The sequence below is a fragment of the Lissotriton vulgaris genome, chromosome 8, assembly GCF_964263255.1.
Source record: "Lissotriton vulgaris chromosome 8, aLisVul1.2, whole genome shotgun sequence".
Classification (NCBI taxonomy): Eukaryota; Metazoa; Chordata; class Amphibia; order Caudata; family Salamandridae; genus Lissotriton; species Lissotriton vulgaris.
Genome location: NC_141696.1, coordinates 1,499,389,689 through 1,499,406,770, shown reverse-complemented (window position 1 = coordinate 1,499,406,770; position 17,082 = coordinate 1,499,389,689). Strand labels below are relative to the sequence as shown.

General features: G+C 49.3%; 1 protein-coding gene across 2 annotated transcripts in view; it reads right to left on the bottom strand.

Annotated features, from left to right (window-relative positions):
• GRAMD1C (GRAM domain containing 1C) overlaps positions 1–17,082 on the bottom strand; it is a 1,543,720-nt gene that overhangs the window by 576,488 nt on the left and 950,150 nt on the right. For both annotated transcript variants that reach the window (XM_086935588.1, XM_086935589.1), the window contains one exon: positions 16,689–16,832. In XM_086935588.1, coding sequence (XP_086791714.1) covers positions 16,689–16,832 — 144 coding nt within the window. The remainder of the gene's footprint in view (positions 1–16,688; positions 16,833–17,082) is intronic.

Below are 17,082 nucleotides of genomic sequence, written 5' to 3'. Positions count from 1 at the left end.
ACATACTAAGGTTACAGATTCTGTTTCCCAGGGTAACGACCTGGCAGACCAGACAGCGAAACATACAGCATTGACTCACACCCAGACTACTGATGTGACAAAGACAATAGTACCAACTCAGTGTATGTCAGTCAGGGATCCCACCCTAGACGTAATCGATATCCAGACACATGCCACTTCAGATGAAATAAAGAAATGGACCGAACTAGGAGGGATCCAGACAGATTAAGGATGGGTCACAAAGGGAAAACCTACATGGTTCCTCCCCGACTCCATGGTTCAAATCATGATAAATACAGCACATAGTCCTGCACATCTAGGAGAAAAAGCTATGTTAGACAGTTTACAGAATCTCTGGTACAACAAACACTTACGAGCAGCAGCAAAACAGAAAGTGCGTACTTGCATGATCTGTTGTCAGTTCAATCCAGGAAAAAGCGTCCCCGTAGAGCAAGGTGGATTTCATCCTCCCGATCACCCTTTTGAAGTCCTCCAGATGGATTATATCCAGATGGACCGTTGTCGAGGATTCAAATATGTCCTCGTAGTTGTTTGTGCACTGTCTCATTGGACCGAAGCATACCCAGTCTCAGATTACACCGCTCCGACCACTGCCAAGCAGCTGGTTCGAGAATTCTTCCCACGATACGGCCTGCCTCGTGTCGTGTACTCAGATAACGGACAGCCGTTCTCATCCGAACTTATGAAGCATGTTTCCCTCTTGCTAGGATATCAGTGGAAATTCCACTGTGTCCGACATCCCGAAGCCGCAGGCCTTGTAGAGAGGCATAACCAGACACTCAAGATACGCCTTGCCAAAATATGCCAGGAGAAAGGGGTCGACTGGATAGTCGCCCTGCCAGTTGCGCTGTTCTATATGAGAACGGTTGCACATTCGAGATCAGGACTATCCCCGTACGAAGTGGTCTTTGGCAGACCACCAAATATGTGGGGGACGCCCATTCCTAAGAAAATTACCGATGTTGATTGTAATATGTTGACAGATTACCTTGCCTCCTTGATGTCTGCACTCCAATCATGTCGTTCACAGGTTGCCGCAGCATTTCCTGACAACACTGATGTAAAGCCACATGATGTCCGTCCTGGCGACATAGTCCTTGTGAGGAATTTTGACAGGAAAAGCCCGCTGGAGCCCCGCTGGAAAGCGCCGAAGACCATCCTTCTTACTACGAGGACCGCAGTGAAGTTGGAGGGCAGAAAGGGGTGGGTCCACACGAGTCATATTAAATTATGTAATGAACTGAAACCAGACCTTGACTCGCCCACCCCCACCAAAGACTGTATTAAACCTAGTGACTTTAAATTACCTGAACGAGAGAAAACTCCCCAAGAGGAGTACCGACTCAAGCTTCGATCTAGCAAGTCAGACAGTTTAATTGTTTAAGTCCTCCCCTAGGTGAATCGGTTAAATAGTTTCTGACATGTATCCCCTAGATCGAGATAGAGAGAGAGAGAGACAATTCAAGAAACGTACATACTGCAAATCACTGCGTAGTCACTGTATAGTGACATTATTAATCATGTTTTTTCTAAGTATTCTGATAATTGTTGCAAGTGTACTTCTTCCAATCTATTGCCCTATTTTCAAGCGTGAACAATCTGCTTACAATGTTTCTGCTGAACATTCTTTTAGCGAGTTACCTCCACATGAACTTTCTTACAGACTTGCGCTGCGCAACAACACATTCATTAGTATGTTACACCACTCCCATCAGACTAATAACGCTACAAATTGCTGGATATGTGGCCGACTCCCTCCCTACCAGAATTACAAGGGAGCTCTGCCCCTCTTTCCGTACCCGTTCACTCATAACGGCTCCTGTGGTGCATGGTTCAAAATAATTAATTCCTTAGATCCTGATATTGCTGTTCTCGACGGAAGCTGGGTTTGGGGAAACCTGAACTTAGTCCTGCTCAACGTCTGTTACCCTGATAAGGAGGGACTCCCCATTAGAATAGGAACTGATCTAGAAAATGAAGTATATGGATTAAGTAATTACACAATTAACCTTATGATTCTTACTGTTGAATCCGAAGCTGCACCAGCTCTGCCCGCTATGTCAGTATTACCAGTCACTGGTGAATTATGCGTCAGAAAGAAAGGTTCAGTACACTTAGGTCATAGTAAATGTACTACTGTGGTCGAATTCAGTGATCATGGTAAATCATCCTTTAAAGCTACCCGTCATTCTTATTTTGTTTGTGGTCATACCGCATACATACGTCTGCCTCCAGATTGGGATGGTACCTGTTATATTGCATTCCTTCTGCCACCTGTTTTTCTAGCCCCTCCTGATTACCACAGAAACACAAATCTAGTAAAGAATAGACTCCGAAGAGATCTCCCGCTTGTCGACTATACAGAAACGGCATGGGAACAATACACCGATTTTAATAAGGGATTCTTTTTCTTTTAAGGCCCCGTCCAAAACAGTAAATTAATACGTAGATTAACTAGAACCCTTGAAGCTGTAGTACATGAAACTGCCTCCGCCTTAGGTAACCTAACAGAGGAACAGTCCGCCATGCGGGTTGTTGTCCTTCAGAATCGTCTTGTTATTGACGTCATCTTGGCAGATAGAGGTGGAGCCTGTAAGGTCATCGGGTCAAGTTGCTGTGTTTTCATTCCAGAAAACGCGCCATCTGTATACAAAGCTATTACACGTCTTCACAAGATTGCAAGTTTAATACATCAGACTCCAGGCACCTGGACTTGGTCCGGTTGGTTCTGGACAACGTTGTCCGCTTGGGGATGGAAGATCCTATCCTTCCTAGGCTTTGGCCTTGTCATAGTATTCAGCTGCTGTCTGTGCCTACAGTGTGGGCCGGCGATATGTGGGCTGTGTGCCACATCGTGCATTGAACATTCCAGTTTTCTCTCAAACAGACAACGGAAGAGAGACGAACAAATTATGTTACAAGAACAAACTGATCAATTTATGATGATCGATATATCATGAAGGGTCCGTAGGGAACAAGGAGGGAATGAGGAAATATAAATTTTTGGTCAAGTTATGTTCCCTATCGTGTACCCCACTGTCTCCATGTACGAGTTAAAGTGCATGTAACTTCCCTCCTGTGCCAGCTATGAAGACGCAAATACATTTGCGTCCAACGTTAACATGTCCTCTTTCAGACCCACCCTGAATGGGTTGGATAGTCCGTTCCTAAGTATGCTATGCCAACGTCTTTTTGTAGTGTACTCTACATGTTTTTCAGCTCTGGCAAAGTAGGCCCAGAATTTCTGCCATCGAGCCTTCTCCTTCCTTCTGACTCTGAAAGCCTCAGCCCAGGCTGCCCCCGTACCCGTGAACTCTGCCTTACTTCCAGCGCGGTCCACCACGCTCAGCTCAGCCTGCTGCCTGCCAAGACTGACTACAACCTTCGAGTTATCTGTTCCGCTCCTCGAAGATACATTCCTGCCTACTAGTTTCAGTAAACATTCCCCAGCTGCAGAGTTAAAGGGCCGGCCTGTCTCCGTGCAAGTAAATCATAGCCTCTGTTACCATGCTCCCATGGAAGGCCCATGCCCCCACGCTTCTCATGCAGACACTCAGGCGCTTATACACGCACTCACAGTCAGTATAGAATAGCTTCTGCCCCAGAGACCTTTCCGCCCAGATAGCTCCGTTCCTAAAACATCAGATATCAGATATGATAGAAGCACAAGTTGATCTGACATGCCAGACTTCTGTCTCTTTCCGTCAGTGCAAATGTCAAGCCCCCTGCACCCCCAGTTTCACGCCAAATCACACGTCATGCAGCTGCGCGCACATCCAAGCTTCTGATTTCTGCTGACATTGCAACATTTCTGTTTTAGTGCCACCCACATGTGACACCTACCTATGACGTTTCTAGAGCACACCTCCAGTTACGCCTAGTCCACGCCTTCTGATTACGTACTAGTAACACGTGGATGCTGTTATCTTGTCTACTCTCAGCTGTTACGCCTACTATATTGCTTCCTATGATGTAAATTAAGTATATAAGCTATGTATTGTCAATAAATCATTGCTCTATCCCTTCCTGAACCCCGTGTGGTTGCAGGAACATGATATCCTATTCCGGAATAATTCCTTTTTAAGGAATAAAACCCCTAAGAACTCTAACACCACGGACTCTGTTTTCTTTCTTTCCGATTGAGTTATTATTGATTAAGTACTTACCTGCATAGAAATTAAGATAGTAAATTAAATATTTACGACAGTGGGAGAGGGGTCTTCTCAGTCAGAGGATCAGCTGGGTATCTTCAGCATAGGTATGTTTATGTGGAATTTTAGTTTACGAGCTGAACATCATCTGCGCCAGCTTGTCACCCACGTACAACGTACACGACAGCCATTTTGGGTATCATGGTGTCCCTGTCCACGATCGATCGCCAGCGCGCTCCTCTGACCCTGCAGGCGTCCTCCGCGCACCCTGGCTCCCCCCTCCCTCCCTCACATGAGCATAACCCTTCTCCTCCTGCATGACCCTGTCATGGGGGTCACGCCTGCGCCTGACCAGCACCTCCTCTCCTTCCATGAATACCCCTCTGTTGATAAGCCATCCCTCCGCGTTCAATTGTCCACGCGGCATGAATACCACTCCTTTGATGACCCCTTCCCCCGAGTCCGACTGTCCACACAGGTCCGAGGCCATCGCCTAAGCCGGGAGATATCATTTACTGCCCCTTATTGTGTGGAGTCACTCCTCTTCAAAGGACCCACTATTGATCATGGCCCCCCACCCCATGGGATACGATCAGGCGCACACATCCTAAGAATCGGCGGAACACTCAGCCGCGTGATAGCCCCCTCCTGTTATCAGCAGGGTGAGGACCTCTATTGTGGATGTATGTGGGGGTGGGCTTGACACGAGGATTATGGGGACGTCATTTCATAAGTTTAAAGAGTCTTTTATGCAATAAAGAATGCTCACATGTCATAAACCAGGGTATAAGAGGCCAGGCCTCAGAGAGGCTGTTAGAGCACCTCGAGACGATACCTTGTTGTCTGATCTGATGTGTTCTGCTCCGTCGGAATAAACTTCTGTTTCCTGCCTTCTGGTCTCCGGCGCCTGCCTCATTGCTTGGTAATTTGAATGGTACAAAGGCGGTTATCGCCGGGCAAATCTTGAAGAAGGTCATAGCCCTACCCTTTTTCTCACAATTGGGGTCCCAAAGCGTGGGGCCCATCAGCGACACGTGGATCCAGTGGGAGAGGTCCCGACGACAGAGTGAACGACTGCAACGATCGGGAGAGCTCGTGTCCGATAGACCCTCGTCTGACAGCCAATCATCCGACCTTCACTAGTTCCGAACAGACCTCTCTCGAGTGATCTATGGTCCTGACTGGGAACCATCAGGAGTGCCACGAACATCGCGAAGAATAGAGGACGATCGGGCGCTGGATTCAGAAGACAGGAAACCGTCCATGCGGTCCGGGTAAGGTCGTGTAAACACGACAAATTGAGAAATGATTAGTATTACGCTTTGTTGATCCCTCTGGAGATTCACCGTCTGCAAACGGAGAAACAACAGGCTCTCTCTTTGCAAACAGTGAAGGATAGGTAACGCAGACTTTTGTCCCCATTGTAATCCGTTGTGCCTATCTTCCTCCCCCACTGTTTTCCCGAACTGTCGTTCGTGGATTGTTGTCTGGAGATTCTCTGTCTGCAAACAGGGAAGAACAAGGTCTCTCTTTGCAGGTAGAGAAAGAGTGGGTAACGCAAAACTTTAACACGTCGTACCCACTTATTCTCCCCTTATTCTCCCCATTGATTGTTTGATTGACCGTACATTAAGTGTTCGTATTGGTTCTTTTGAGGTATTCACCGCCTGCAAACAACGGAGAATAGAAATATTCTGTCGAGTCTTTGCCCGCCGTGATAAGATAGGTAGTGCAGACCTTTGTCCCCGTTGTAACCCGTCATGCCTATCTTCTCCCCACTGATTGGTAGCCTGTTCAGCCCGGACCGCTTATTAGAGATGAACCATCCAGCTCCGCTGGAAGGCACCCCTAATAAGGACATGTTCACTAAGCATGGACTAGTCGCTATAGCTTATACTAAGCTATGGCATAAATACACCAAGAAGAACCCCGAAAGTCAGTGGCCACTGATAGGTTCCTTTGATGAGCATAAAATAAAAACATTAGAAATTGCGCTCCAGAAAAATAAGACTACGCCCACTATGCTCGATAGTATCGGCATGTGGCGCAAAGAAACGGAACAACGAAGAAAAAGAGAAGAAGCAAAAATAGGGAAAGAATTACGAAAGGCAGCCCACCTAGCCGCTAAGCAATTAGAAGAAGAAATAAAGGAAAGAAAGGAAGCTACACAAAACCAAGAATCAGGGTCGACAGGTCAATGTCCTGTTAGGACCCCCTCTGCGCTCTACCCTGAATTGCCCTCCAAACAACGAGCGAACGATGAGTTACTGCTAGGTCCCCCAATCATCTACATGCCCCCTCCATATGCCCCCTGCCAACAACACCTGCAGGCCCTGAGTGCGAACGAGAACGGCCTTAGCGCTAGTGCACCAGCCCTCACGGCCTCCGCACCAGCCACATTAGCAGCACTACCAGATGCCCCCGAGGTTAGCAAGCACTCACCAGCCAGACCAAACAGGTTGAGCAAAGATGAGCGGGATGGGATTGACAAAATAGCAAAGACACTAGTGGAACGAAGGGAGAGCGAAGAATACACGATGAACATGTATAACTCGCATGCCGACAGCCACAGACGGCATTTCATTTTGCGATTCAGCTACCACACCCTGAACGCATATGAGGATAGGTATCAAAGTAAGGGCCCCGCTAAACTGACAACGCTGTATAGGAAGATTGATGTTGGAGATGGGACTGAATGTGAGGCGACGGAGCTCTTCATGCAGACGCTTGAGGTCTTCCTCCACCTCACGGAACAAAAACCAGAAGCCAAGGTTACAGTCCCTGAAACGACCTCCGTAGAAATAGCCAACACTATGATGCCCATCAGAGAAGCGGCCCCTTACTGGATCCCGCCACGTGGTCTGGGAACAAACGATGATATTAATCACGCAGATGCAAAAGGGAGGGTTGTGTACAATTGGGTTTACCAACCATGGGACCGACAAGATATCCTAACTTTTAGACAAACTCTGCCCGATTTAAGAAAGAACCCGACAGCATTCTATACCGAATTAGGCACAGCCTTGGGTTCGACGATAATGACTTTAGCGGACATTGACTTGTTTTTCGGGTTATGCCTGCCAGCTGACGTGTGGAAGCAAATCCGGAAAACTGACCACACAGATCTGTTTGGACATACCTGGAACCAACTCAGTGAACTAGATAGACAGCGAGAGCCTGGAAGGAAACCAGTAAAGGACATATTAGAACTCCCAGACAAATTAGTTCAGAAGTTAAAGACGTTGATCCCAGAGAAAAAGGTAGATTGGTCGATAGTCACGGCCTGTCGCCAGAAACCCCAAGAAGATGTATCAGAGTACTTCTCCCGATTCGAGACAGTGTTCTCCGACTACAGTGGCCAAGACATGACCACCGCAACCGGACAACACCTGTTTGTACAAAACTATGTGAAGGGCCTGTCACAGGAGGTCTCCCAAAAACTGCAGACGAGTGAGAGTAGTTGGGGGGCCTCCAAACCCGCAGCTATCCTTCAGATGGCTCAGTATTACGAGCACCAGAAGAATGAGAATGATAGGGCGTCCGAGAAAAAGAAGAAAGATTTGAAAGAAAGGGTGATGATAGCCCAGATACAAGGTATAGCGGCCGGACGGGAACCCCAAAGGGGGAACTACCAATCGACCATCCCTAGAAATCCACCTCCTAAAGATCACACCCCAACACCCCACAGTGGACGTAGAGACATTAGTGATGACCAATGTGCCTTCTGCAAAGGGTTCGGCCATTGGAAATCCCAGTGTCCGGTTCTGCTAGAGATGAACAGAAATAGGGATCCCAAGGATATAGCAGGTGGACCGAGAAATAGGGGACAAGGACGAGGGCACACAAACGACACCAACAATGACAGATCAGGGAGATCGAACACCTTTGACCGCCCCCGACAGAACCAGTATCAACTATCCGACGGTGAGAATGCCCCCGATTTTGCATAGGACTGCCCGGGGCAAGGGAGGGATCCAGTCGAGCTCTGTATTGACCAGCAAGGTCCTTATGTCACTGCTAAGGTCCTGGGTACAGAGTCTCCATTTTTGGTAGACACTGGGGCGACACGTAGTGTGTTATCGAAACGACTGATTCCAAGGGCACCCTTGTCTGGCTCACACATTACATCGATAGGTTTCGATGGGACGCCCTCCACTAACCCCCTGTCCGTGCCTATCACCTTTGACCTAGAAAGCAATACCACTGACACAACATTTCTGCTCTCCTCCAACTCCCCTGACGCCATTATGGGCATTGACTTACTGAAGCATTTTCAAGCTACCATTAGGTGTTCCCCAGATGGAATCCGAGTCATCCTGTACGACAACCCAGGCATGCCCAAATCCTGCCCTGCACGACACATGTGCTCCATAACTGACGCTGACCTGTCCTTGCTTGACACCCTGCCTCCGTACCTATGGGCCAAAAATGACTCTGATGTGGGACGAATGATGATTGACCCTATTCATATAACTAAGACAGGACGCTATGCTCCCGAAACTCCCACAATATCGGTCATCGCCCGAGGGCGAGAAGGCACTGGTAGCGATCATTCAGTCTCTGGTAGATGCAGGAGTGGTTGAAGAGGTGGTTAGCAATGTCTGCAACAGCCCAATCCTACCTATTGTTAAGAAGCAAGGCGAAGGAGATGAGAAAGCGTACCGCTTCATCATCGACCTGCGAGAGATTAACAAAGTGGTTGTACCCCAATACCCCGTAGTCTCAGATATCACCACCATTCTGACCCTCATCCCGTCCACTGCCACCACCTTCACTGTTATCGACCTCAAGAATGCGTTCTTCTCTATCCCCATCCATCCAGACAGCCGTTATCTCTTCGGCTTCACCCTGAAATCCCGCTCGTACCGATTTTGTAGAACTCCCCAGGGGTACACTGAAAGTCCCAGTATTTACAGCCAGGCCCTTAAAAGACAGCTGGACGCCGTCCAGCTACCGGATGGAGTGGTGTTAATCCAGTATGTCGATGATATTCTTTTGGCGGCCGACACCACCCCACTTGCAATCACAGCCACTGTTCAACTCCTACACTTTCTTGCAGAAAATGGCCACAAAGTTTCCAAAAAGAAATTGCAGTTCTGCCAGCCACAAGTGACATACCTAGGCCATCTCCTGTCCAAAGAAGGGAGGAAACTCACACTCGACCGAATCCAAACCATCCTAGACACCCCCGTCCCAAAAACACAAAAGCAAGTCCGCTCTTTGGTTGGCCTAACCTCTTTTTGCAGACAATGGTTACCCAATTTCAGCCTCATTGTAAAACCCCTACTTGCCCTGTTGGCCAAAGATGCCCCCTTCCCGCTCCCTTGGACCCCTGAGTGCCAAGCATCCTTTAAGGAATTACGAGATGCCCTCTGTTCAGCGCCCGTCCTGGGAACCCCGGATTACTCCAAACCCTTCTCCCTCTTCACCCACGAAAGGGAGGGGTGTGCATTGTCTGTCCTGGCTCAGTCTATAGGTCCAAAGCAGCGCCCTTGTGCCTACTTCTCCGCCACTCTTGATCCTGTAGCCAGAGCTTTGCCTGCCTGCCTTCGAGCAGTAGCTGCCGCTGCTGTCTCTATCCGTCAGAGCGAGGGAATCGTACTTTCCAACTCCCTCACTTTGTTAGTACCCCATGCAGTCGACACCCTTCTGAACCAAACCAAGACTCAACATCTGGCTAGCGCACGACTGACCGGGTACGAATTGACGCTACTTGCACCCCACATCACACTAAAGAGATGCACGACTTTGAACCCTGCCACATTGTTGCCCCTGCCTGAAAATGACCCCGACGTTCCTCCCATACACGACTGTGTGACCCTCACGGACGAACAAACTAGGAGTAGAGTTGACCTCCGAGACACTGCTTTCACTGACCCCGATGGAGAGCTATGGGTAGACGGCTCATGCATCAAACTCCCAGATGGCACCACTTCAGCTGCCTATGCAGTAACGACAGCCCGGACAGTAGTTGAGACAGCCTGCATCACACAACGATCTGCCCAGGCAGCAGAGCTGATAGCCCTCACAAGAGCATGCATCATAGCCACAGGAACCACCGCGAACGTGTACACAGACAGCCAGTATGCCTTCGGGGTGGTTCACCACTTTGGGCTCCTGTGGAGGGAAAGGAGATTCCTGACGTCCCACGGCACCCCCATCCTTCACGGAGAACTGGTTTCTGCCCTGATTGAAGCGGTTCTTCTCCCCAAACGACTAGCAGTGATCAAATGCCAGGCACACAAAAGGGTGACAGACTTAGTCGGACAAGGGAATGCACTGGCCGACATCACTGCACGAACCACAGCTGAGAATAGGACGATGACACGCATGTATGTGACCAGGTCACAAGCAGAGAAATGGACTGACGCAAGAGAAATGATCAGAGACATCCAGTCGGCCAGCACCCCTCACGAACTGACTAAGTGGGCAGGGGTGGGTTTGAAGGATGATGAGGGCTGCTGGCGAACAAAAGATGCCAACAAATGGTTGCTGCCTGACTCATACCTGATCCCCATACTGACGATGGCTCTTTCCCCCGCACACATAGGATCTGCACCCATGATCGAACTCATTTCCAAAGTCTGGCACAACGATAAAATCCCCGACTCAGCCAGACGCCTAGTCCAGCAGTGCCTTATCTGTCTGCAACACAACCCTGGGAAAGGAACTGTGGTACCCCGGGGAGGGTTTGGGACCCCCAACCACCCCTTTGAGATCCTCCAGATGGATTACATTCAGCTGGAGAGATGTCAGGGCTTGAAGTATGTACTAGTCATTGTATGTGCCTTCAGCAAATGGGTAGAGGCCTATCCAACCCGTGGCAACACTGCCATGACTACTGCCAAAGTACTACTGAAAGAATTCTTTCCTAGCTATGGCCTTTGTCGAATTTTATGGAGCGACAATGGCCCCCACTTCCTAGCTGAGGTTATCCAACTAATCCTAAAGGGATTGGGGGTGAAACAGAGATTTCACGCAGTCTTCCACCCCCAATCCGCTGGCCTGGTGGAACGCCATAATGCCACACTGAAGTTGAAATTGTCAAAAATAGTGGCCACCACCGGACTTAATTGGCCAGACGCTCTCCCACTGGCCTTGCTATCGATGCGCTCTACTCCCACCAAACACCATTTGACCCCCTACGAGGTTGTATTCGGGCGACCGATGAACCTCTGGACTGCTCCCAAACCAACCTCCATTCATGACGTCCCGGACGTCCTACTGTCTGATTATTTGTGCAAGTTAACTAAAACGTTGTCTGTCATTCATCAACAGGTGCAGCAGGCCATCCCCGATGTTTCCAGGGGCCCAGGCCACGACATCCAACCGGGGGACTTCGTTCTAGTCCGCAACTTCCAACGGACCAAGAGCCTGGAACCCCGGTGGACGGGCCCCTGGCAAGTGCTGATCACCACACGGACGGCGCTTCGAGTGGAGGGGAAGACGCACTGGCTGCACGCACACCACTGCCGGAAGGTCTCCGCGACCCTGGCCACGACAGAAAACGTCAACACCCAAGAAGAGCTCCTGAACAAAGATCGACCAACATTGAACTGTTATCCCGATACTGAGGCACTCGAACTTGCAAAATTCTCTGATCCCACTGTGCCAACCAGAGAAGGGTATTTCCTGCGTCAAAAGGAGGGAGCTTCGGCTAAGTAGGCCACGGACTAAGTTGAATCTCAGAACGGTGACCTAAACACAACCAATGGTTACCGGGAGAGAAGCTAAACGAAGTCTTTGGTTCTGCCCGCTACCGAGCACCTTGAAGAAGATGGAAGCGCCAGATAAGAAGATGATGGAAGCGCCAGATAAGAAGATGATGGAAGCAACAGGAAATACCCACTGCAAGAACCCAAAGACTGACAATTTGCACAAATCGAAGACAATCGCCCTCTTTATTGTCTTCCTCTTTTGCCTCCTCCTCATGACCTCCTTCTGGATCCTGGAGGAAAGTACACCGGCTCATCAAGCATTGCTGCCCACTGCACGACCAACCCCCATGAAAGAGCACCACCTGATCTCCCTGTCACCTCAGCTCCGAGAGAGGCGCAGGGAGTTCTGGAACAATTCCTTCGTGCAACTGTTGCACCAACACAACCTTGCTGCAAATGCCACGAACTGCTGGATCTGCGGGTTGCTCCCGCATGCCACTGGACACTCCATTCCCTTCATCCCTTCTCCTTTCACGTCTCCTGCCTCGCCTGGTTGATCCTCATGCAAGAAAGCCACAAGGATAACGCCACTTCCAGTCAGACAGTGTCGCACTTCTACTCTGGGTTCTGGCTGAACAAAACAGGAAAGACCTCTGCTCCCCTGTGTCCTGCGCTCACAGGCGCCACCTTCCTTAAAAACATTCCAGCCAAAGAACGTGTCGAAGTACAGGTGCTCCACAATCCAGCTAGATCCACCTTCTCTCATCTGCGAAAACAAACTACCGCCACTCTGACTGTGGCTCTGTCTGTTATCAATGTCACAGGTCTTGTGCGTCTCGAAGGCCAGGGAACACAGCTGGTGGGTCGCAGTTCCTGCCGAATCATCAGAACATTGGACTCAGTTGATCCCCCTTCCTTTGTTGCTTCTCCAAACATGTACTTTGTGTGTGGCACCAAAGCTTACACCTGGCTCCCGAAAGGTTGGAAGGGTATCTGCTACATTGCCTTCGTTCTCCCCCCCACGTATGTAGCCCCTGCTACCCATCACCGGCAGAGGCGTGCAGATGACATTGGACAAGCCGACTCCACTGGAGCACAGTTCCTGGATGCAGCAAAGGGACTCGTTCCCCTGTGGGGCCCAATGGCAAACAGCCGCGCTATCCGACACCTGACCCAGGCAATAGAAACAACGATCAACATCACGGCTGGCATCCTCGCTAACACGGCTGAGCTTCAGGCAGTCCGCCTTGTGGCCCTTCAAAACCGCCTTGTTCTAGATGTGGTTCTAGCCGATTGAGGAGGAGAGTGCCGCATCATCGGATCTAGCTGCTGCACCTACGTGCCAGATAACTCGCCTTCAGTCTACAAAGCAATTGAACACCTCCACAGACTTTCCTCAGAGGTTCACCAAGAACAAGAAGGATGGTCGCTTGGGAGCTGGTTTTGGGACACTTTGAAGGACTGGGGTTGGAGGTTGTTTTCCTTCGTACTGATACCTGTTGTGATATTATGTGGGTGTTGTTTAGGTATCCAATGTCTGCCATCTTTGTGCAGCTTCGTTTCTAACTGTATGTGCCCAAAGACTTTGGACTTCCGAAATGAGCACATGAGCCCCCTCTATGAAGTAGAAATACGTGGCCTTATGGGGATAAATCCGAACTGACAAGTTGGCGAGACATGTTAAAAGGGAGGACTGTGGAATTTTAGTTTACGAGCTGAACATCATCTGCGCCAGCTTGTCACCCACGTACAACGTACACGACAGCCATTTTAGGTATCATGGTGTCCCTGTCCACGATCGATCGCCAGCGCGCTCCTCTGACCCTGCAGGCGTCCTCCGCGCACCCTGGCTCCCCCCTCCCTCCCTCACATGAGCATAACCCTTCTCCTCCTGCATGACCCTGTCCTTGGGGGTCACGCCCGCGCCTGACCAGCACCTCCTCTCCTTCCATGAATACCCCTCTGTTGATAAGCCATCCCTCCGCGTTCAATTGTCCACGCGGCATGAATACCACTCCTTTGATGACCCCTTCCCCCGAGTCCGACTGTCCACACAGGTCCGAGGCCATCGCCTAAGCCGGGAGATATCATTTACTGCCCCTTATTGTGTGGAGTCACTCCTCTTCAAAGGACCCACTATTGATCATGGCCCCCCACCCCATGGGATACGATCAGGCGCACACATCCTAAGAATCGGCGGAACACTCAGCCGCGTGATAGCCCCCTCCTGTTATCAGCAGGGTGAGGACCTCTATTGTGGATGTATGTGGGGGTGGGCTTGACACGAGGATTATGGGGACGTCATTTCATAAGTTTAAAGAGTCTTTTATGCAATAAAGAATGCTCACATGTCATAAACCAGGGTATAAGAGGCCAGGCCTCAGAGAGGCTGTTAGAGCACCTCGAGACGATACCTTGTTGTCTGATCTGATGTGTTCTGCTCCGTCGGAATAAACTTCTGTTTCCTGCCTTCTGGTCTCCGGCGCCTGCCTCATTGCTTGGTAATTTGAATGGTACAAAGGCGGTTAGCGCCGGGCAAATCTTGAAGAAGGTCATAGCCCTACCCTTTTTCTCACATTTAGTCCATGTGTTCTGATTATGCTGGCCAAGGGAGTCATGTAGGTGTTGAACAGTGTAGGGCTGGAACTTGGGGGACGCTCCATATGGTGTTTTTGGGTTCGAAGGTAGAGGGAGGTAGGCGGAATCTCTGGCTTCTTCCGGTGAGAAAGGAGGGGATCCATTTGAGTGCGTCTTTTGATTAGGGTATTATGTGCTATCTTGACAAGTGTTGCTGAGAGATCGAGGAGACCAGGGCCGCAGATTTTCCCAGGGCATGGATAATTCTAATGTTGTCTGTGACTGTGATCAGGGTCGTTTTTGTACTGTGTTTGATGTGGAACCCAGACTGAAAGATGTCCAGAAGATTGCTGTTCTCCAGTTGTTCTGTGAGTTGGAAGTTGATGTCCTTCTCAGGGACATTGGTGCAAAAGGCAGCAGAGAGAATGGGCGGTAGTTCTTGAGTTTGTTGGGGTTAGCGTTTTTTTTCTTGATTAGGAGTTTGACTTATGTGTGTTTCTATTCTTCAGGGAAGGTGGCCGTGGTGATAGATATGTTTAGGATGATGGTGAGCTTGTTGCTGATCGTCTTGCTCCTGAGATTGAAGATGTGGCTGGGACAGGGGACCGTGGGCACTCCTGAGTGGACGGAGTTCTTAAGGGCTGTGGTGCTTGTGTGGGGAGCTGGTCCCAGGTGGTGAGCAGCATGTCATGTTTTTCATTCATGGGGCAAAAAAATCAGAGGATGTCGGTGGTGGTGCGTTGGGGTTTGAAGTTTCTGTAGATGGTGGAGATCTTGCTGTGGAAGAAGTCTGCGAGGCTGTTGCAGACTTCCTTGGACGGGGTGATGATATTTTCAGTTGCTGAGGGATTGGAGAACTCTGACAATGTTGAAGAGTTCTTTGCTGTGGTTGGAACTTGCTTTGATGAGGTCGGCAAGGGTTCTCCTTTTTGTCTCTTTCAGGAGTTGGTGGCATTGGTTCAGGGATGCACTGAATGTGGCTTAGTCTGTGTGCTCCTTGCTGGTAGGACATTTTCTTTCAAATCGTTTGCAGTTGCATTTCATGGTTCTTAGATACATGGTGTGCCAGCAAGCTTGCTTGAAGGAACTCTTGAGTTTGGTGGGTTTAACAGGGGCGACTGTGGACGCAGTCCGTAATCTAGGTGTAGAAGTTCTTGATGACCTGTTCTAGGCTGGTTGGGGTGTAGGCGGGAGGCGTTGAGGGCGTCGGTCCATTGGTTCTCTGAGACTTTGTACCACGTATGGTGTGAGATGCTGGACGTTAGTAGTGCTGGGAGTTCCCAAGATGCTTAAGTGGACGATGGTGTGGTCTGTTGAGGTGAGCATGGTGACATGACTGTGCATGATTCTGTCGTTGTCTGTGAAGATGGGGTAGAGTGTATGTCCTGCGTTGTGTGTTGAGCAGCTGGGTGAGGCCAATGTTGTTCATTCTCTTGAGGAGGTTGGTGGTGTTGGCATCGCGGAGGTCATTGGTATGAAAATTGAGGTCGCCAAGGAAGATGTAATGTTCAGAGTCGATGGCGAGCGGTGCGATAAATTCAGGAATTGCACAGCAGAAATTGGGCGAGGTCCTGGGGGCCTGTAGGCGACGGTGCCTCTGATGGTGGTGGACCTACTGTCGACCCGAGTGAAGAGCGGCAGCAGTTGTTTTTGTGGAGTCTGTAGTCCGCGGATCGGAGCTCAATAAAGGAGTATCTTCAATAGGCGGAGGACCAGGTTTCCCGCCGCTGGACGTGGTCCAGGCATGGAAAGGCTTGCCCTGGCACGCCCACATCATGGCCCATATTGAGTAGATTCTGTAAGGAGGGGCGCATGCTGTGTGGCCTTGGGCGGGGCAGACGGGAGAGAGCAGCGTCAAACAGGTGGGAAAGCAAAACGGGAAAAAATACTACTAACATGCAAATCAAGTTTATAATACAGGAGACTATACAATAAAGTGAGCAGAACATGCACAACAGAAAACAGCAATACGAGCAATAAGGCAGTCAAGCACACAAAAGGCAACAGTAGAAGCGGGAAGACTTTCTGCAGGAGCAGGAAGGGGGAGCTTGGTCAAGAAAATTCCACCACAACTCTTTGAGCCGTCCAAAAAAGCCCATACATTTGAGTATCAAAAATCCAATAATCATGAACTTGAAATCATGCTTGCTAACAAAACTGGAGTTCAAGAGTAAATCGACTGTCAAAATGAAATTATTGGTCAGTTAAAGTAGTGGGGGTAATATATTAATATACATTCCTTCAAAAATATTGTTTGATCAAAATAAAGAAGTTGCCTTACCAAGGACTTTTCGCGATTTCAGGAATTTCTGCATGAAACGAGAGCTAGTGAACAAGAGTTCGAACATCCTTTCTGCACTGATGTGGAAAAGGCGATTTAAGTAGAGTCTCCCTTCAAGATTATCTCCATGGAACGGCTCGTCACCTAAGTGAACGAGAGAACAGAAAACAATCAGCTGGGGAGTTCATGTGTAAAATACAGATGCACAAAAAGTCGAACAGACAATCAATCTTTATTTGCTTCTTCAATATCATCACTATATAATCATCATTTTCAGATACAATTTTCTCCCAACATTCCATATGATCTGAAATATTTCTTCCTCTATACTGGAGTTTCTGTAGTGTAGAGAGGTGCTCTCCATTAAATGTGTTGAAGCCTTTTTAAGATCAAA